This window comes from Magnolia sinica, chromosome 11 (genome assembly GCF_029962835.1).
Source record: "Magnolia sinica isolate HGM2019 chromosome 11, MsV1, whole genome shotgun sequence".
Lineage (NCBI taxonomy): Eukaryota > Viridiplantae > Streptophyta > Magnoliopsida > Magnoliales > Magnoliaceae > Magnolia > Magnolia sinica.
In genome coordinates, this window is record NC_080583.1 from 44,909,179 (window position 1) to 44,927,148 (window position 17,970).

The window sequence follows — 17,970 nt, forward strand, 5'->3', positions numbered from 1 at the left end:
AATGGACGGTCCTGATCTTCCATTGGGATGAATACAGTGGCCCACTGAGCACTCCCGGTCGGACAGTGTCCGCCCGTTGTTGGGTTTCTAATTTTTAAAGAAAAGAATCAGTCAATGTGTGCTGACCGATCTCATGAGTTCTAATGCACGGCTGATGCGTGCACATTGTGCACACACACCCCCATAAGTGGGGTCCATTGTAGTGTTTATGAGAAATCCACTCCGTCCATCCGTTTTCTCATCTAATTTAAGGGGTTGAAACCAAAATTGAGGCGTATCCAAATATCAGGTGGGCACCAAATCAGTAATTTAGTGGCTGATCTGTCCGTTGGGCCACTTCCACAAAGATCCAAGGGCTGATTTTCAACTTGTACGGTTAATTTAGGGTCCTCAGGCCAGATATAAAGTTTTGAGCCAAACGGATGGTGGGAACCTTGTGATCTTACATTCAGGACGATTTGCAGGCCTCTTGGACTTCAATTGCTTGATTTTCTCGGATCTTTGGCATGTAATTTCTTCAATCTCGGTCCCCTAAGGTCTGTCCCTTGCCTTGGTGATTTCTACGCATTAAATCCATGCTTTAGTGCCCCTTTTCAGTCCTAGCTCTTAAATTCACTTTGCAATAAAAACATGATTAAAATATGACGTTAAGCATTATCATGTACGTAAAATCAGGTACTAACTGGGGTCTAATATGCAATATTTGACCCTCAACATCAAGCAATATCATGATTTATATAAAAGCTTTCTTACATAGATATCTACCTAGGATTTAGATATAAGGCTAAAGTGAGTGATTCCTTTAAAGGTTACACCAATTTGAGTGATATAATTTATCTTGTTTTTACATTCTGTTATATTACTGTGATTTTTCATGCAATTAATTGATTTACCATTATCAATAATTTATCTTTTTGAAAATTATGGTTAAGGTATGATTTTAATTAAGTGTGATTTTTATTAATTTATATGGGGTGATGGATACAAGCCTTGTCTTTTGTCGATTTTGAGAGAGATGTATGCTTCTACTTTATATTGAGTTGACCATTTATTCATTTCCTCTTATTCTTGTTGAGTTAGCCTATTTACTACTTTTCTCTATTATTGAGATAGTTTAATGGTACTTTTCTCTTTTATTAGGTTAGTCTTGTGCTACCTCCCTTCATGGCTTGGACATGCGTCTTGAAATTTCAAAACTCTTATGCTTCAATTTATTTCCCCTTTGGTGTAAGTGATGTGTTAGAAGTCTCACAATTAGTGATTCAAATATTTTATCGTAGACGTAATATACTCTAGGTAATGACCCTCTTGGTCGACACATAATTCCATTAATTTTTTGTAATAGCGCACAAATCAATGTAAGTAATCCGCAATAGGTGTTAAATCACTTCAAGGATTGGATGTCGCAAATAGTCGCTCCATGAACAAATCGTGTTATGTAATTCATCGGATTCATGTGTTGTACCGCCTCGAGGTTGTTGAGGTATAAAAAATATAAAAGCCTTCAAGAATAGGTCAAAAGAAAGATCAAGGAAAAAGATAAAATGAGAGTTATTTGTGGAGGAAACTAGTATTGAGAAAGTATGGGCTTTAAGAGGGCTTGTGGTGGACAAAAGACTCTTTATTGTATAAGGCATTGTCTATATGGAAAATAGTGACCTCACTAATAATCAAAGTTTGGGAAGGGATGGCCTTTTTTAGAGAATGACAAAGAAAGATGATTTTGGGAGAATATTTACTCAGGGGATCAAAAGCTAAAGGAGATTTACCCCCTTTTGGAGGGGATTTCGCCGGAACATAAAATGAATGTGGCAAGGTATTTTTCTCTTCAAGGGGATGAAATCATTTGGACATCCCTTTGAAGGTTGAACTTGGATGAGATCGAAGTTGAGTGGTTGAACTTGCTACAAATGTTAAATAAGGTCCATCCCCTAGTTTCTGAAAGGGATTCGTTAAGATGGTTACATGACAAATATGAGTAAAATCTTTCCGCTACATGATCAATGGCTAAAGGGCTAGTGCAGGTCACATAGCTTCCGTATGGAGTTATGGGGCTTCTCCAAAGGTGGTGGGAGAAAAGAAAGTGCTCATGGTAGACAATCTTCGTAAGAGGCATATGATTCTACCAATGTGTCTTCTATGCTATCAAGATGGGGAATTGGGAAATCATCTTTTCATTCAGTGTTCACTTGCAAGGAAATTATGGATAAGTTTCTTTATTTTGTTTGGCATTCAGTGGGTCTTGCCAGGCTCTATTGAGTCTCTTCTCATATTGCGGCAAGGCGGGGTTTGAAGGGAACGTTGGAAAGAAGGTTTGGCGTGTATGTTTGTTAGCTGAGATTTGGTTAATTTGTTGACAATAAATGTTTTAGGAATCGGAAAAGAAATGTTAAGGCAGTTTGTAACCTTGCCATAAATCTTATAAAGGAATTGCTAGTCAAATATTCAATCATAGTGTCATCTCAATTCCCTACTAACTGGGCTAATCTGTGACTAGTTTTTTTTCATAGTCTTTGGCTTCACCTTGTTAGCAATAAAATCATCAATGTTAATATCTATATATATATATATATATATTTATTATTAAAAAAAGGATACAATTCAATCACGGTCTAATAATATCATTCCCCCCCTAAATTTTTTATTATTAAATTAGGGCTTCACTAAAAGATATTCAATGACAAGTAATGCTCCTCTTACTAAAAGTTACTATAATACAATAGCCCATGCGCCTAAAACCAAGCCCAAACACATGTTTAAGTCCATAAACAAAACAAAAGCATATAAGAACCAAGAATGGTCCACACGGGCACAAAAGTGACACAAGTGGACCCCCTAAAGGCCAACTGAAAGAATCAAAACAAGCTCTTCCTGAACTTCATTTGATCTCATCTATTTTATGAAATAGCTGCTTTGGAGAGAGAGCACATCTTCAAGCATTTCAGCTGTCCGTCGAATGTGTAAATAGTGCCAACAGAAAATCTAACCACAGAAACAGTTCCATTGTAATGCAATCTTCTGTGTGAATTTTGATTCTCTGCCCAAAGATTGGCTTCATGAAGCTTCCCTTCCTTCCAACATATGTTGACGGTCACATTACCACGAGCCTTCAGTCCTTTAACACACCCACTTGCCCATTTATCATGTGGAAGGGCAGGAAGCAAATACAGGTCTCTTTCAGTGCTCTGGACAAGCATTTCCGCAATTGCAGCTGTGAAACTGACATATGAAATTACATTAGTTTAGCAACTTTTCACACTGCAAATTTAACTTTTGTTCTTCCTATGTAACATGTTCCTCTCTTTAGGCATGCAATTTATCCATAGAGTTATGAGAGGAATGTTAATCCCACATTCACATGTGAATGTGAAAAAGATTCTTATACGCTCTTTGATTGGCTCACCTAGGTAGCCAACTGAGTGGCAAAAGGGTGACACACTCAGGTGGGTGGGTTCTGCTGCCTACATGAAAACAATGGAAGGGCATGCATCAGGTGCAATTAGCAACCCATTCTTCTTTTACCTTTCAAAAGTTATCGGGTCCTAATGCATCAAACCATGAAGTCTTCTCATATACACAATCGGTACAAGGGAGATCATAGTGGAGATATAGATCAATGATATATCTGATGGGCCAACCATGTATATGGCCTTCCCAGAATCTTCTAGAAATAATCCTAGCCATCTCAACTAGGGAGTTCTCTCTGGGTTGGTGTTGTGTTCTTTTCTTAAATCTCTATTTCTATCCTGCTGATTAAAGGGTCAGAATCTTCTAACCTGGAGATTTTTGAAAACCCAGCCCTACCCAAAGAACAACAAAGTAGCATGGAGCAACAGATCAACAGTTTAGATAACTGAATAATGTTCCCTGCTTGTATGAACTGGCGTAATGGGGATCTATTCACATCTTGATGCTCCTGTAATCCTTTGTCTATTTAGGCATATAGAATATTGCTTACCCAAAATTTGCATCAATCTGGAATGGAGGGTGCGCTGCGAACAAATTACTGTAGAGCCCCCCTTTGAAGCTGGCTTCATGATCAGGATCTACCAAGATAATCAAATGCTTGACCATCCCGTATGCATGTTCACTGTTGTGAAGACGTGCCCAACAGGCTATCTTCCATGCGGTTGACCATCCTGGGCCCTCCTCTCCTGTCCAAGTGATGAAAATACAATTGAGGGTACAATTGGTAGCTAACTGATAAAGAGTCAGAACCACCAGATAACAAACTGAGATTCAACAATAGCTTGAGGGCCTTGTAATGAAAACCATATCTCAAGTTGACATGTAACTTCATTGCTACATAAATTCCAATGTTCTATGTATGAATGGCAGAAGACATACCAATGTTGCTGGGTTAGCAATATAAAACCATTTGGGAAAAGAAAACAATTACAATGATGACAATGGTCAGTCCACGTTGATATATTACATGTATCGCCATCCCATCCTATTGTTTAAATACGAAGTATTGATCAATTACAAGTATCGACAATAACAACATATATCGCAAAAAAAATCATAAAAATTAAAAAAAGAAAAGATGTTTGGGCCAAAAAATTTTGGGGTAATCTGTTCCTAGGTGTGTTTTAATGACTCCACTCAAGTAGTTTCTCATCCAGACAATGGATTGGTGGACAAATATCTAATAGAGAGGGATTTCGAGTGAAACAGAAAGGGGCATGGCTATGGTCATGATATGCCTATAGATATGGACAGGGGAATGGCCATGGACAAATATATCTAGGATTCAGAGATGGGTATGGAGGTATCTAGCCACATCTACAACCCTGCCATAGCCTATGCCACTGGAAGTGACAATGATAGTTATGGCAACTGCTCAGTAGTCAAGATGAGTATCATCGATATGTTTGAGATTACATGGTCTAGTATCATAACATCATGTGATGGGCACAATACTACAGCTACGTTAAGCAACATTATTATGTCCCCCTTGGTACAAACTGAAAGTCTGTGCAGAAGAGTGAGCCCTTAAGATCTGACGATCTACACGATATGGGACCTCGACAAAGCCGAGGATAAACGATCTAGATCTAGCAGTCCACCTAACCACTACTGGAGTAGATGGGTATAATCAACCCTCTGATTCTATGGTATAGATGGCCCAGGATTACGATCTATGCCTTAGATCGTTCAAAGGACAAGCTAGATGAACAAATATCAATCTCTCAATTTTCTCCTTTTACTCTCATTGTTGCTTGATGTGTTATTCATGAGAGAACCTCTTCCCATTTATAAGGAAGGATGGGGAGTTTGGATGAGACCAGATATTATCCGATCTTATCTTTTTCTCCTCATCTAAATATCCATTTAAAGTTGAATTTGTAACTCAACTTCCAATGAAAGAAATAAAAATGATTAACAAAAAGAGTCTAAACCACATGGGACCCACCTGCTAGTGATTTCCCACTAGTAGGTCCCACTGGCCTATGTCCAACAACTCCCACTCAATCACATTATGGGATAGGCACAAAAAAATTATTATCTAACTTGCCTCATAACAATCAAAACGAAACATCGCGATCAAAAGAATCAGAGACGTGAGACCAATTGGATCACTATTATCTTTTCACTGATGTTTGAGTACTAAGTGACTACCTTACTAGTACTCAATAACCCAATATTTACAATGCCTATCCTATTCCGCATGACCATATCGGATGGAGTTAACTCCCGGGCTGGAGTACTCGGCCAACATACGCACTTATCCAACTTATCAAGTTATTCTGAAAACTCGGTCTTTGCAAACTTCAACTTAAATCAATTTAAAATAATACTAATATATATATATATATATATATATATATTTATATATTTATATAGACACACACACACACACACACACACACACTCTTTTAAGAAAGAATATCATTTGCAAAAGTCTATTAAAAAACTTGATACTATCGGCGGATAAGTCTTCAAATGCGTATTTATAGTTTTAGAAACTTGGTGTAGCTGTTAAGGGATCTTCCCTACGCAGATGTGTAATTTGGAATCGATCAAGCTGCTTTCCTAGTATAACCGAGTTTGGCCAATCAAGGGCCTTTTGTCATATTACACTAAAGTAGCAACACTCAATCTCATCCTTCTATACACAAGAGGAAGGTAGCTAAGTACACAAAGGAGTCACTTACAAGACTGACTACTTGAACGTTGTAATGATTAGATCGAATCAAAGAAATCTATAGGTAAAATGTCCCAGCACGTGGCTACAATCCACGTCATAAAGTAAACAATACTAGGTATATGTTGGGTCTACAATACGTAGATTATTTCACATGAGACACGACTCATCTCATATTTGCCTATTAATTCAAGCCATAACATTAATCACATGAAAAGTAATAGTGCAATTATGTTATTCGACTTGATCAGTCTCATCTTCAATCTTTTAAGATTGTAGGCGGATATGACTCACATCCTCATCCTCTATTATTCATAATAAAGAGAAGTCCATAGCTCAGTGTATGAACATCAGCCCAAATGTACCTCTCTTGTACATTCAAGGTTGGTCAACCTGTGCGAGTGGGTTACTAGCGTGCCAACAAATAATAGAAATCCTACATGATCTCATGGTAAATGTTGATGATCCACACACCTGGTCTATATAAGTCCTTAAAACTGAATAAATGGAATATGTTATTCATTAGTGAAAGATCAAAGGTACTTGATACAAGCATATCACTCAAGCTCTCCTCAATCCCATCTGTCTGATGTGAACCAAAAATAGATCTCTAGCTGTAGATTTCGTCATGGGATCAACCAAATCTCTTTAGTAGAAATGTAGAGTTCTACCTTCTTATCTCTCACTTGATCACGGACGTAACAATACTTGATCTCAATGTTCTTGGACTTCTGGTAGTGTTTGGAGTCTTTTGCCAAGTCGATGGCATAAGTGTTGTCTATTTTCAGCAATATATATTGACAAACACTCGGTACAACACCTAGACCTAGTAAAAATCTGTGAATCCATACACACTCCTGAATTGCAGCACAACATGTAATGTACTCGGCCTCCACAGATGAAAGAACTGTGGATGTCTATTTCTTACTCGACCATGAGATAGCACCCCCTCCAAGTAAGAAGACACATCCTGAAGTAGACTTTCCATCATCGGTGTCATTACCCCAAGCAACATCAGAATTTTCTCTGGACTTGAGACTCGTGCCTTCATAACACAGTAGCAGGTCTTTCGTTCCTCTAAGATAACGGAATATATGTTTGACGGCTTGCCAATAAGACTATCCCGAGTTACTCTAATAATGACTGACTATGCCAACTGCATAACTAATATCCAGTCTGGTGCAAAGCATATCATATATTAAGCTCCCTACTGCGCTTGCATAAGGTACTGAGGACATAGCCAATTTCTTGGCTTCAGTCTGGGGACACGATTTTTTGTCTAACTTGATAGCTTTGTACATAAGGTTTTTAACAACTTTTGAATTTTCCATCCTGAACCGCTCTAAGATCTTTTGTATGTAACTAGCTTGAGACAAGCCTAAAAATTTCCTAAGGCGATCCATGATGATTTATACCCCAAAAATAAAGTTGTCTTCATCAAGATCTTTCATCTCAAAGTTCGTGAAAAGTCAATCTTTAGTCAACATCAACAATCGTATGTCATTACCAGCCAGTAGGATATCTTCTGCATATAGAGATAGTATTAGAAAAGATCTTCCAGACCGTTTCATATATGCACAATGATCTTCTTCACTTAATGTGAATCCAAAAGTAGTGATGGCTAAGTGGAACCTCATGTACCACTGTCTTGAAGATTGTTTCAGCCCATAGATAGATTTCAACAACTTGTAGACTTTCTTTGGATGTTCTTTGTTTACATAACTCATGGGTTGTTACATGTGTATCTCTTCATCCAAGTCGCCATTTAAGAACACATTCTTTACATCCATCTGATATAATTCTAAGTTTAAACTTGCGACAATGGATAATATCATGCAAATTTAGGAGAACATTGCAACAGGTGAAAAAGTGTTCTCGTAATCAATACCTTTTTTCTATGTGAAACCTTTAGCAACTAATTGTGTTTTGTACTTATCCACTATATCATCCGCCTTTCTTTTGATCTTGAGTACCCACTTATTACCTATCGCTTTGCGATTGGAAGGCAAATCTACAAGTTTCTAGACTTTATTCTTCTTTATGGAAGTGATCTCTTCGTCTATAGAAGCCACCCAATCGGCTGACTTAGAAAACAATAATGCATCTTGATAAGAATCATGTTCATCATCATAACTGCAATGCAAGAGAATGATTGCCCCTCAATATCGAAGTATCTTTAGGGAATTAATCCTCTTTCGCTTTGACGTAAGTCATGAGCCTACTGAGATATTCTCCTACTGTCCGAACGAACTATAGGAGCATTTTCATTTTGAGAAGTAGAACTCCCACTCTCCTTGGATACATTGGGAATTTCAAAAAGTTCAATTGCAACATTTTGCTTCATTCGGCTGGGGTATTTGTCTTCGGCAAAGGTCACGTCCTAAGATTCTATATCAATCCATCATCCATGGTCCTCATAAACTAAAATGTATCCCTTTGAATGCATGGGGTACCTTATGAATATGAATTCAATGGTTTTACTATCAAGTTTACTTTTATGCCGGGCAGGTAGCAAAACATATCCCAAAGATCACCAAGGGCGTAGGTTGGCTAGAAGAGGAATCCTCCCAAACCACATCTCATATGGGGTCTTAGGAATGGATTTGGATGAGACTCTATTAAGGACATAGACAGTTGTTGGCAGTATGTCTCTCCATAATATGGTAGAGATATTGGCTTATGCCAACATCAATCTAACCATGTCCAATAATGTCCTATTCCTTCTCTCTGCAACACTATTTTGTCGTGAAGTGTAAGTCATTGTGTACTGCCAGACAATGCCAACGTTCTCAAAATATGATTTGAACATTTCCAATGTATACTCACCACCTCTATAGGATTGAAAGATTTTAATCTTTTTCTCAAGCTAATTTTTCACCTTGGCTTTATATTTAAGAAAATAATTAAAAGCAAAAGCTTCAAATTTGTGTGAGATGAGATACACATGGCCATAGCGCGAGTAATCGTCAATGAAAGTAACAAAGTATTGACATCCATTTCTAGCATGTATATTCAAGGGTCTACAGATATCTGAATGGATTATCTCTAGTAGGCCCTTAGACCTAACCGCTTTAGGGAATGATTTCTTCGCCCTTATGCACGTATGAAGATGGTAAACATTAATCCCTAGTACGTTTTCAACAACATTATTTTCCATATACACCTTGTAACTCTCAATGGCTACAGGTCGGAATTCCTCGAGTCCTCGACGACCTTGTGTCATGTGCTTTGTTGCGCTTGAATTCAAAATCCACTCGTTAGATAGAGTATTGACGGAAAGGATTTCAAAATAAACGCCTACATACAAAGTATCTAATGACTTAGGAATCACTATATTTTTATGGGCACACTACCAGGCATAATAGCCAGCATTTCTGCAAACGAAGAAAATTAAGTTTGCCTTTTTTTTCTGCTTCTTTCCATTTCCCTTCTTGAGATTTACAGGTGTTGTGGATTTCTGTTCTTGGTCATTCTTTTTTGCCTTCTTGTGAGCTTTGTACCATTTCCTGTTAACTTTTTACTTTTAAGTCTCTGTTGGAAAGGCCTTAGCCGAACCTGGCTGAATTGCATTCATTTCAACCTCTCGTACCAAAGGGCCACAAAAGTCTTTGAACATAGTGATAGAATCAGTATGGTTCAAAATTCTTTTGATTGGGGCCCAAGATTTGGGCAAAGAACGGTGCATTTCTATTATCTTTTGATTTTTAATCAATTTGCTCCCCACATTCCTAAGGGCGCCTATAGTTTACTCCATCTTGCTAATATGATCTTTGATAAGGCAGCTGACTAACATCCTGTATTCTTGGAATTCTAGTTCTATTACCCGAACTTTTGCGTCTAACTTATGCGCATAGGCATTTGCTAGTGCTTCCCAAATCCCTTTAGCAGTGTCATGCACTTCATACGAAGTTCTTTGTGCATTATTCTAATTAGGACATTACAGGCAAAATAATTTTGTTTACACTACTTGTTGTAGCAGTTCATTGCAACCTTATGCTCTTCTAAATTTTCATTCTCAGCCAATATAGGTTCCTCTTGAACCTCATCTAATATATGCAATATGTCGTCCTCCTCTAGAAGGCTTCGCATCATGTGGGACTAGTTTTATAGTTGTTACGGTCGAATTGTTGACCTTTGAGTTGTTCAACGATTAATACTTTGGCGGCCATATCTACATTGCATCAAGTATCACTACTTAGCTATGATCTAAGGTATTAGCACTAATCATCAGTATTTCTATGTGTTATTCAAATTTTCAAGGTATAAAAGTAGTCAACCCATCTTAAGAGATTTGAAAGTCCACATACCTGTATGGGTGGTGTAGATCAATCAAGTTTTCTTATTTAAGATGAATTTGATGCTTTTATAAGAATATATTTGTACAAAGTGCAACCTTCTATTACAGGTTACGTGCATCATTTGGTGGAGGAGACTTAACTCCCACTCAGGTTATACATAACCTTTATATATATGGAGCATCTTAGCACTAAGTTTTCTATTTTCTAATGAAAAATGAGCTTAGATCTAATCGCCTAATTATATCACACATATGAATGTTATCATCAAAAAAAAAAAAAACTGCTTAGATATTAAGAGAGTCCTATAATCACCAATAATTATATCCATTCACGATGGATCCGATCATTACTATTAATGATCATCGTTGATGATGGATCCTCTCATCAACATTGATGATGGATCTTCTCATCACGATTGATGATGGTTCCGATCACTAATGGTCCCTTGATCAATAGTGAATAGAAGGATATATCAAGGAAACTATATTTCCATGCACGCATACGTACATATAATAATCAAGAAACATGTGAGATATACATTTTGATTGTCGAACTCCAAAAATGTGTAGCCCACCTTAAATGATTACAATCATGATACTAATATATCATAATCAATATTACAAAAAATTTAATTTTTTTAATCATCTATTTTAATACATCATCGATCATTATCATTTCAAGTGATCTTAACCATTAATCATAAAAACGGACCGCACTATAGGTTAAATCTTGCTAATAAAAAAAAAACCTCAAGTCACTTCATATTACTTGCCTTAAATCAACCCACAAATGGCTGATTTAAAAACCCTTAACAAGATATATTTAATCTTGAAAGAAAGTGAATTGGGCTTCAGTTCCGGCCCATTTGAATTTGTATATTTATATAGGGTCCATATGAGCTTTCCAACCACTCATGTATTGCTAATGATGGTCCATTTATATTTGTTACAAAAGGTAGATTCGGATAGTTTCACAAAAAAAAAAAAAAAAAAAAATGCTATTACAAGAAAAAGGGCCCAAGTCCATATTTAAGCCCACCTGACTAAGGAAGCTTTATATAATAATTAATTAGACAAAATTGTTATCCATTGATTTCACTAATGGGACTTCAAGCCTTCAGTAGTTATAAAATAATTAGTGGTAATTCATCTATAGTAGCAAATATATACCCCAATCCTTAACATTTAAAATACGGGGCCTAAAAATGTCACAAAAATGGATTTAAATTACTGATTATTTACCTTTTAGTCATCCATTTTATACCCATCAATTTGATAAGCTAAGATAGATTGATTAGTGTTTTTCTGGGCTATCATCCATAAAAGAAAAAGACCTCACAATTAAAAAAGTGCGGATTGATGCACATTCTAGCTACATATTCATTAGAGGAGAATGATAAACATACACCGTCATCAATCTCTTATGATTATTGTATTATAAGAGAGGTGGTGCATATTAAAAATTGCTTCCTATTAAAAAAGGCTTCTTTTTGTTTGACCCTCAATCTCTCCCTTATTATTGATTTCTATCTCAAATCAATCTATGGTACGCCATTATATTTGGGATTAATCAAATATCTAATGTCTGATTTTACTAATCCTTAAGATTGACTCGTTAAAAAAAAAAAAAAAAATCTTCTCAGGCTAATAGGATGTAAATCTAGATATCATACATTTGATATTACTCTTATTATTATTATTATTATTATTATTATTTAATCCTCATACCTCAAGAAGAAAATAAATAATAACAAATAATAAGCAAATATATAAATGATCGATGTATAATTAAAATAAAATATAGAATATAATAAAAAGGGCCACTGACCTATTGTGATTAAAACAATAAATCAAAGATCTGTCGTTGAGTTGCTCTAATACCACTGAAAGTCTGTGCAGAAGAGAGCCCTCAAGATTTGAGGGTATACACGATATGGGACCTCAACAAAGTCGAGGATAAATGGTTCAGATCTAGCGGTCCATCTAACCACTATTGGAGCAAATGGGTCTAATCACCCCTTTGATTTTATGGTATAGATGGCCTCAGATTGCAATCTATGGCTTTGATCGTTCAAAGGACAAGTTAGATGGAAAAATATCAATCTCTCAATTTTCTCTTTTTACTCTTGTTATTGCTTGATGTGTTTTTCACAAGAGAACCTCTTCCCAATTATAGGGAAGGATGGGGAGTTTGGATGAGACCAGAAATTATCCGGTCTTATCTATATCTCTTCATCTAAATCTTCATTTAAAGTTGAATTTGTAATTCAACTTCAAACGAAAGAAATAAAAATGATTAACAAAAAGAGGCCAAACCACATGGGACCCACCCTCTGGTGAACAGAAACAAGGATAATGACTTCGACCAGCTCCTAACTCCATTTGGATGTTAGACAAAGGTATACTTCTTGTTCTTTTTAGTTCTTGGTTTAATGCTTATGTTTTATAACTTTTCTTGAGCTTGTATTCTATTGCTTGTATTATAGGACATTTGAATGATATGAACTCACGTTGGATATTATTGCATTGCTTATTCACGATAACATAGTTTTGTCTAGTAAGGAATGGAAAACTATCATCATCTTCATCTAAGCCTTATCCCAACTAATTGGGATCAGCTCCACGAATCTGGTTATACTAATCCACTCTATCACGAAGCACTGTCTCAGTTAAACCATAGGTCCTCAATTTTTAATTATTTCCACCCACATCCTTTTGGGCATCCCCCTCGCGAGCCTTCAACTTGGATTGACTCACTCCTAACCTGTGCAGTTCTCAATCTCCATTACACATGTCCAAAACCATCTTAGTCTACTTCCCATTATTTATTCCTAAAGTTTCCTCGAACGCATTCCTAATTTTATCCTTTTGTTGCCACTCATCCAACTCAACATTATTTCCACTATGCTCATTCTCTGAACATGTTGTTCCCTGACTGTCCAACATTCTGTCCCATAAAGCATGGCTGGTCTTATAGCTATCCTATAAAATTTCCCCTTCAATTTCACGGTATGCAGCAATCACAGAAAACTCTAGAGGCACATCTCCACTTCAGCAATCACATAATAACTCCAGAGGGAATCTCCACTTCATCCACTCAACTCTAATTTTATGAGCAACATCCTCCTCAGTCTCTCCACTCGTTGAATTCTTGATTCAAGATATTGAAAATGGTCATTATGGGATACCTTTTGGTCAGCAATCACTGAAAATTTTCACCATTTTCCAAGAGTTCCCCCAATGCTCCCCTCAGACTGGAAAATATCACATGGTGCATCCAATATTTCCTAATGTTTCCCAAGATATTTTCCATATCCCAAGGTGGGCAAACACAGTATGATACAAATACTTTGAATAGTGGTAAATTAAACTCAATGCTATAAAGTGGCTAACAATTCTGGGCATTTTATCCATATGGGACAGTAGAGGACTTAACATGTTCACTTGAATTGCAATAGTCCAGCATCAATTAGTAAGTTATCAATGTCACATATCAATGGAAAATAACCCGTGTTCTTACAATCTAGCATTAGAAAACATGAAATTGAGAAATCATTCAGAAAAAGAGAGAGAGAGAGAGAGAGAGAGAGAGAGAGAGAGAGAGTATCATTATGTAAACAACTTTGGGTCTGCAAACATTCATATGGAAAGTTCAAACAGGTATATAGAAAGTTAAAATTTTCAAATGGTTCAACAGCACAATGATGAAAAAAATCTTCTTGTTTGATTTCCTTGAGTTACCTCTTTTGTAAAGGCTGTAAGCAGCAGCCTTACACAAGTCTGGAGTTTTCTCAAGGGTAATTGTATGACCCGGGAAAAGGCCAAACAGGTGAGATAGATGCCGATGACGTACTTCTGGATCCTCAAAATCTTGTGCCTATGACAAACATAGAGGATTTCTTAAGAGATAGAGAAACAAAGCTTCCATTTTGTTACTTATCTATAATTGTAGCAAGCTGCCATGCAATTATGAAAAGCAACCCAAGTTGAAGATATAAATTATGAGGAATTACTCGATGCTCTTCCAGAGTTTGACATTCCATATCCATTTAAACAACCATATTATATGTTTTGTGTATGTACCTTAATCCAAACCATCACATCATTGTCCCACTTTATATGGCTCAAAAAGGAACGATTAAAAAAGCCACTAAAAGACAACCATATATGTGTAATTGAAGGCCATTGAATGGATGGGTAAACTGAAAAATAATCAATGATCTGAATTCAACCAAAAAAAAAAGGGGGGGGGGGAAAGGAAATAAAAGAATGCATTGATCATAACTTAGGATCATCCAATCAAAGTTGATTTAGGTTAGATGGTTCAGGCCTAGGAACATGTAAGCTACATGTAAAAAGGAGGTGTGCGTGTGCATGAATCATAATAATCTTCCAGCATAACAAATAACATCCCTCGATCAAGTGTTCACTTACCCATTCCATGATGGAACCATCCCTAGAAATTTTTGTTGGGTAAAGCCTTAACTGTGCCTTTCTGACCTTTTCAACTAAATTATCATTGGTTCTTCCCAGAACCTATATTCATAAGAAATTTGGATTTTGTTAATCAATATGAAAATACAGATAAGAAAGGAATATGTATAGAACAAGGTTCATCAAGGTAGAAAATAGGACCTTCAATGAATAACTATTACCTCAGCAGCAGAAATAACTGAAGAGAAAATCTCTCTTATGATTGCCATATCCATAGTTGTTGAATAGCTCACGCTTGCGAGTTTACCATTAGGAGCAATGAAATGATGTTCTGGAGAAGTTGATGGGTTTGTAATCAAATAACCACCATGACCTTCAACCAGCCAATCCAACAGAAAGAATGTGCATCCTTCCAAAAGTGGGTATGCCTTATTTTCTAAGAAATCCTAAATACATACAGAAAAGACAAAAGTTATTCAAAAAATCAGTTTTATCATTTTGTCTTTAACGAGATAGACCTGTTTGGACTTGAATCAATCCTAAAGTACAATGAGCTAAAGAAAGTATTTAGCATCTGATTTTAAAACTCCCAATGAAATAACATGTCAACAAATGGAATTGTACCAATATGGCTTGATCCTTGCAATGTGTCTTACGTACCCTAAGACAACAATAGTATGTCTACTCTAGAGTTAGTAAAGAAGGTATGGCTACAAATGAAACCAATGCTATTCTGTGGTGGCTAGTATTACCTGCTTGCATGGGCTCACCATTCCAAATTCAGTCTTGTGAGGGTTTTCGTAGCTCAGAACATAGTTGACTCATAGGACTCACCATCTTGCACATGGACTAACACAATAACAGGTGCCCTTGATTTATTATGTGACAAGCTCTCATATTTGAGAGCCAAAATATCAATGTGGAGTCCAATGAGATGGAATATCAATGGAGAGCAAAGACATGAATCTGGAGCATCCATTTATTTATAAATGAATGCATGGACATGCATGAGATGGAAACTGAAAATGCGGTGTCCTGGGCAATATGAATAAGATCCTTAGGTCAGAAAACTCAATACTTAAGAATTTGCCGACAACAATAATTTCTACTACATGTAAGGCGAGTAGCAATAGACAATTTTTCCATGGAATTACTTTCTGGAGAGTCCTGAACCCTGCAATGTTTAGAAGACATGGGAAGGGGTTTGGTTCAAGGGTAAGCGTATTTAGGTAATTTGGAGGTTTGTGTGCTTAATAATAAACAGTTGAGATTTTGGGCCTATAGTTTTGATCTAGTACCACTCAAGACTAAGGGTGTATTTGCTGTTTGTAGTACTGCTCAAGACTAAGGGTGTGTTTGGATTATTTGGGCCTACAGTTTTGATCTAGTGGATCAGGCCTGTAAGTTTAGGCCCCATAACCAATAGGTCAAAGCTCAAGTCAAGATCATTCATCTGTTGGGTCAAGATGGGCCGTCCTTGGTCCATGACAAGATGACAACAATGTATAATAGTAGCATGTATATTTAATACATAATATCAATGAGATATATAGAAAAAATTTAATCAAGTCGAGCGCAGGCCTGATATCTCTAATTGGTTTGCCTTATAGTAGAAAATTTGGCCCATCTTCAGCTTGGGTGGTGCACGCAACTCAAAATTGGCATGTGTGGGGTTTTGGTTGGCTCGCAGATACATGATCAAATGAAAATATGGCATTCATGAAGTAAAGGCTTTTCCTATTCGTTTGGCACATGGAAGTTCCCTATGAGAAACTTAGTTTGTAGATTTTAATGGCCACGGTTGGTCTATCCAAGCAATTGATCTAATTGCCTGCACCATGGATGGACCTAGTGTTCAAAATATTGGTATCACGTTACGATTGCTTCTTTGAGATATAGATACGTATTAGTTATCGCATGGGATATATCATTTGTATCCGGTAATTTATCACACTTTTTAGGAAACATGGGGAAACAATGGGGAAATAGTCGAATTTTTTAATGAAACTTCAAGGATTGTTTAAAAAAAAAAAACCTTAATACAAACTTTTAATCATAACATCTCAAAAAAGAAGTGAACATAATAGGTTTCTGTTTTATAGGGTCTTAAGTTATACGTTGTCTGACCGACCTAATGCAACTATATTCAAATTGAATGCATAACATTTAGAGTGTGTGTGATGATTATTTCATCAAACACTCATAAATACTTTGAAATTAGTCTTAATTGATAGTTGGTTGAGGGAAATTTTCAAAAAACTAAATTAATATTTAATAATTTTTTATTAATTTTTAATTAAAATTTATTTTTATTTTTTGAAAATTGACACGGACTTAACAAATTAGTATATAAGCTCTCATACATGCTTGATTTCATGTTTGGAGTGCAACATTGCAAGCAATTTTGGAGAAATTTAGAAATTTTTGAATTTTCCCCAATTTTCTCCAAATCGGACCACATACACTTAAATTTTGAAATTAGAGCGTATGTGAGATCATTTCATCAGATACTTCGAAATTAGTCTCAACTGATAGCTAGTTAAAAGAAATAAATAAATTAATTAAAAAAAAAAAAAAAAAACATGAAGAACATGAAGAACCAATGGATATCGAAATCAAAGCTCAAACTTCATGATTTTTCATACAAAACATAAAGAAGAACCAATAGATTTATAACTATTTGACATTGATTTAACATAATTTCAATAAATAAAAAAAGGGAACAAAAATTAAAAATGCTCACTGGATCGAACATGTGAGATATATTGGCACTAACTTTGCATTTCGTATCGCACAGGTGGGATAAAAGATATATCGTGGGATATATGGGCCGATATCGTAGATATTTAAAACATTAGATGGACCATCCCAAAAAACCCTCCCAAGACCGGAAGATCCCAATCATCGAATCTTTTATCTTTCCTCCATTGAATGTGGCTTGCTTATGTCATTTTTTAAATCTTGTATTTGCTTGACAACAATGGGAAGGTTAGAGTTCACCGATTGAGGAAAGTTTTTGGGAATGGTCCATCCATTATGAGGCGAGGCCTTTAGTTCAATGGCTTGGATAGACCAATGTTGGCCCCCTAAT

The 17,970-nt window shown here is 36.2% G+C and overlaps 1 protein-coding gene across 3 annotated transcripts in view; it reads right to left on the reverse strand.

The window, feature by feature from the left end:
- Nucleotides 1-2,613: 2,613 nt before the first annotated feature.
- LOC131219073 (alpha-L-fucosidase 2-like) overlaps nt 2,614-17,970 on the reverse strand; it is an 82,613-nt gene continuing 67,256 nt past the window's right edge. For 2 of the 3 annotated variants that reach the window (XM_058214058.1, XM_058214057.1), the window contains 5 exons: nt 15,101-15,325; nt 14,880-14,981; nt 14,187-14,322; nt 3,959-4,154; nt 2,614-3,219 (listed from right to left, as the gene is read on the reverse strand). In XM_058214058.1, coding sequence (XP_058070041.1) covers nt 2,898-3,219; nt 3,959-4,154; nt 14,187-14,322; nt 14,880-14,981; nt 15,101-15,325 — 981 coding nt within the window. In that variant the 3' untranslated portion in view covers nt 2,614-2,897. Of the gene's footprint in view, nt 3,220-3,403; nt 3,462-3,958; nt 4,155-14,186; nt 14,323-14,879; nt 14,982-15,100; nt 15,326-17,970 lie in introns of all 3 variants that reach the window. The other variant, XM_058214059.1, reaches the window with a different exon arrangement.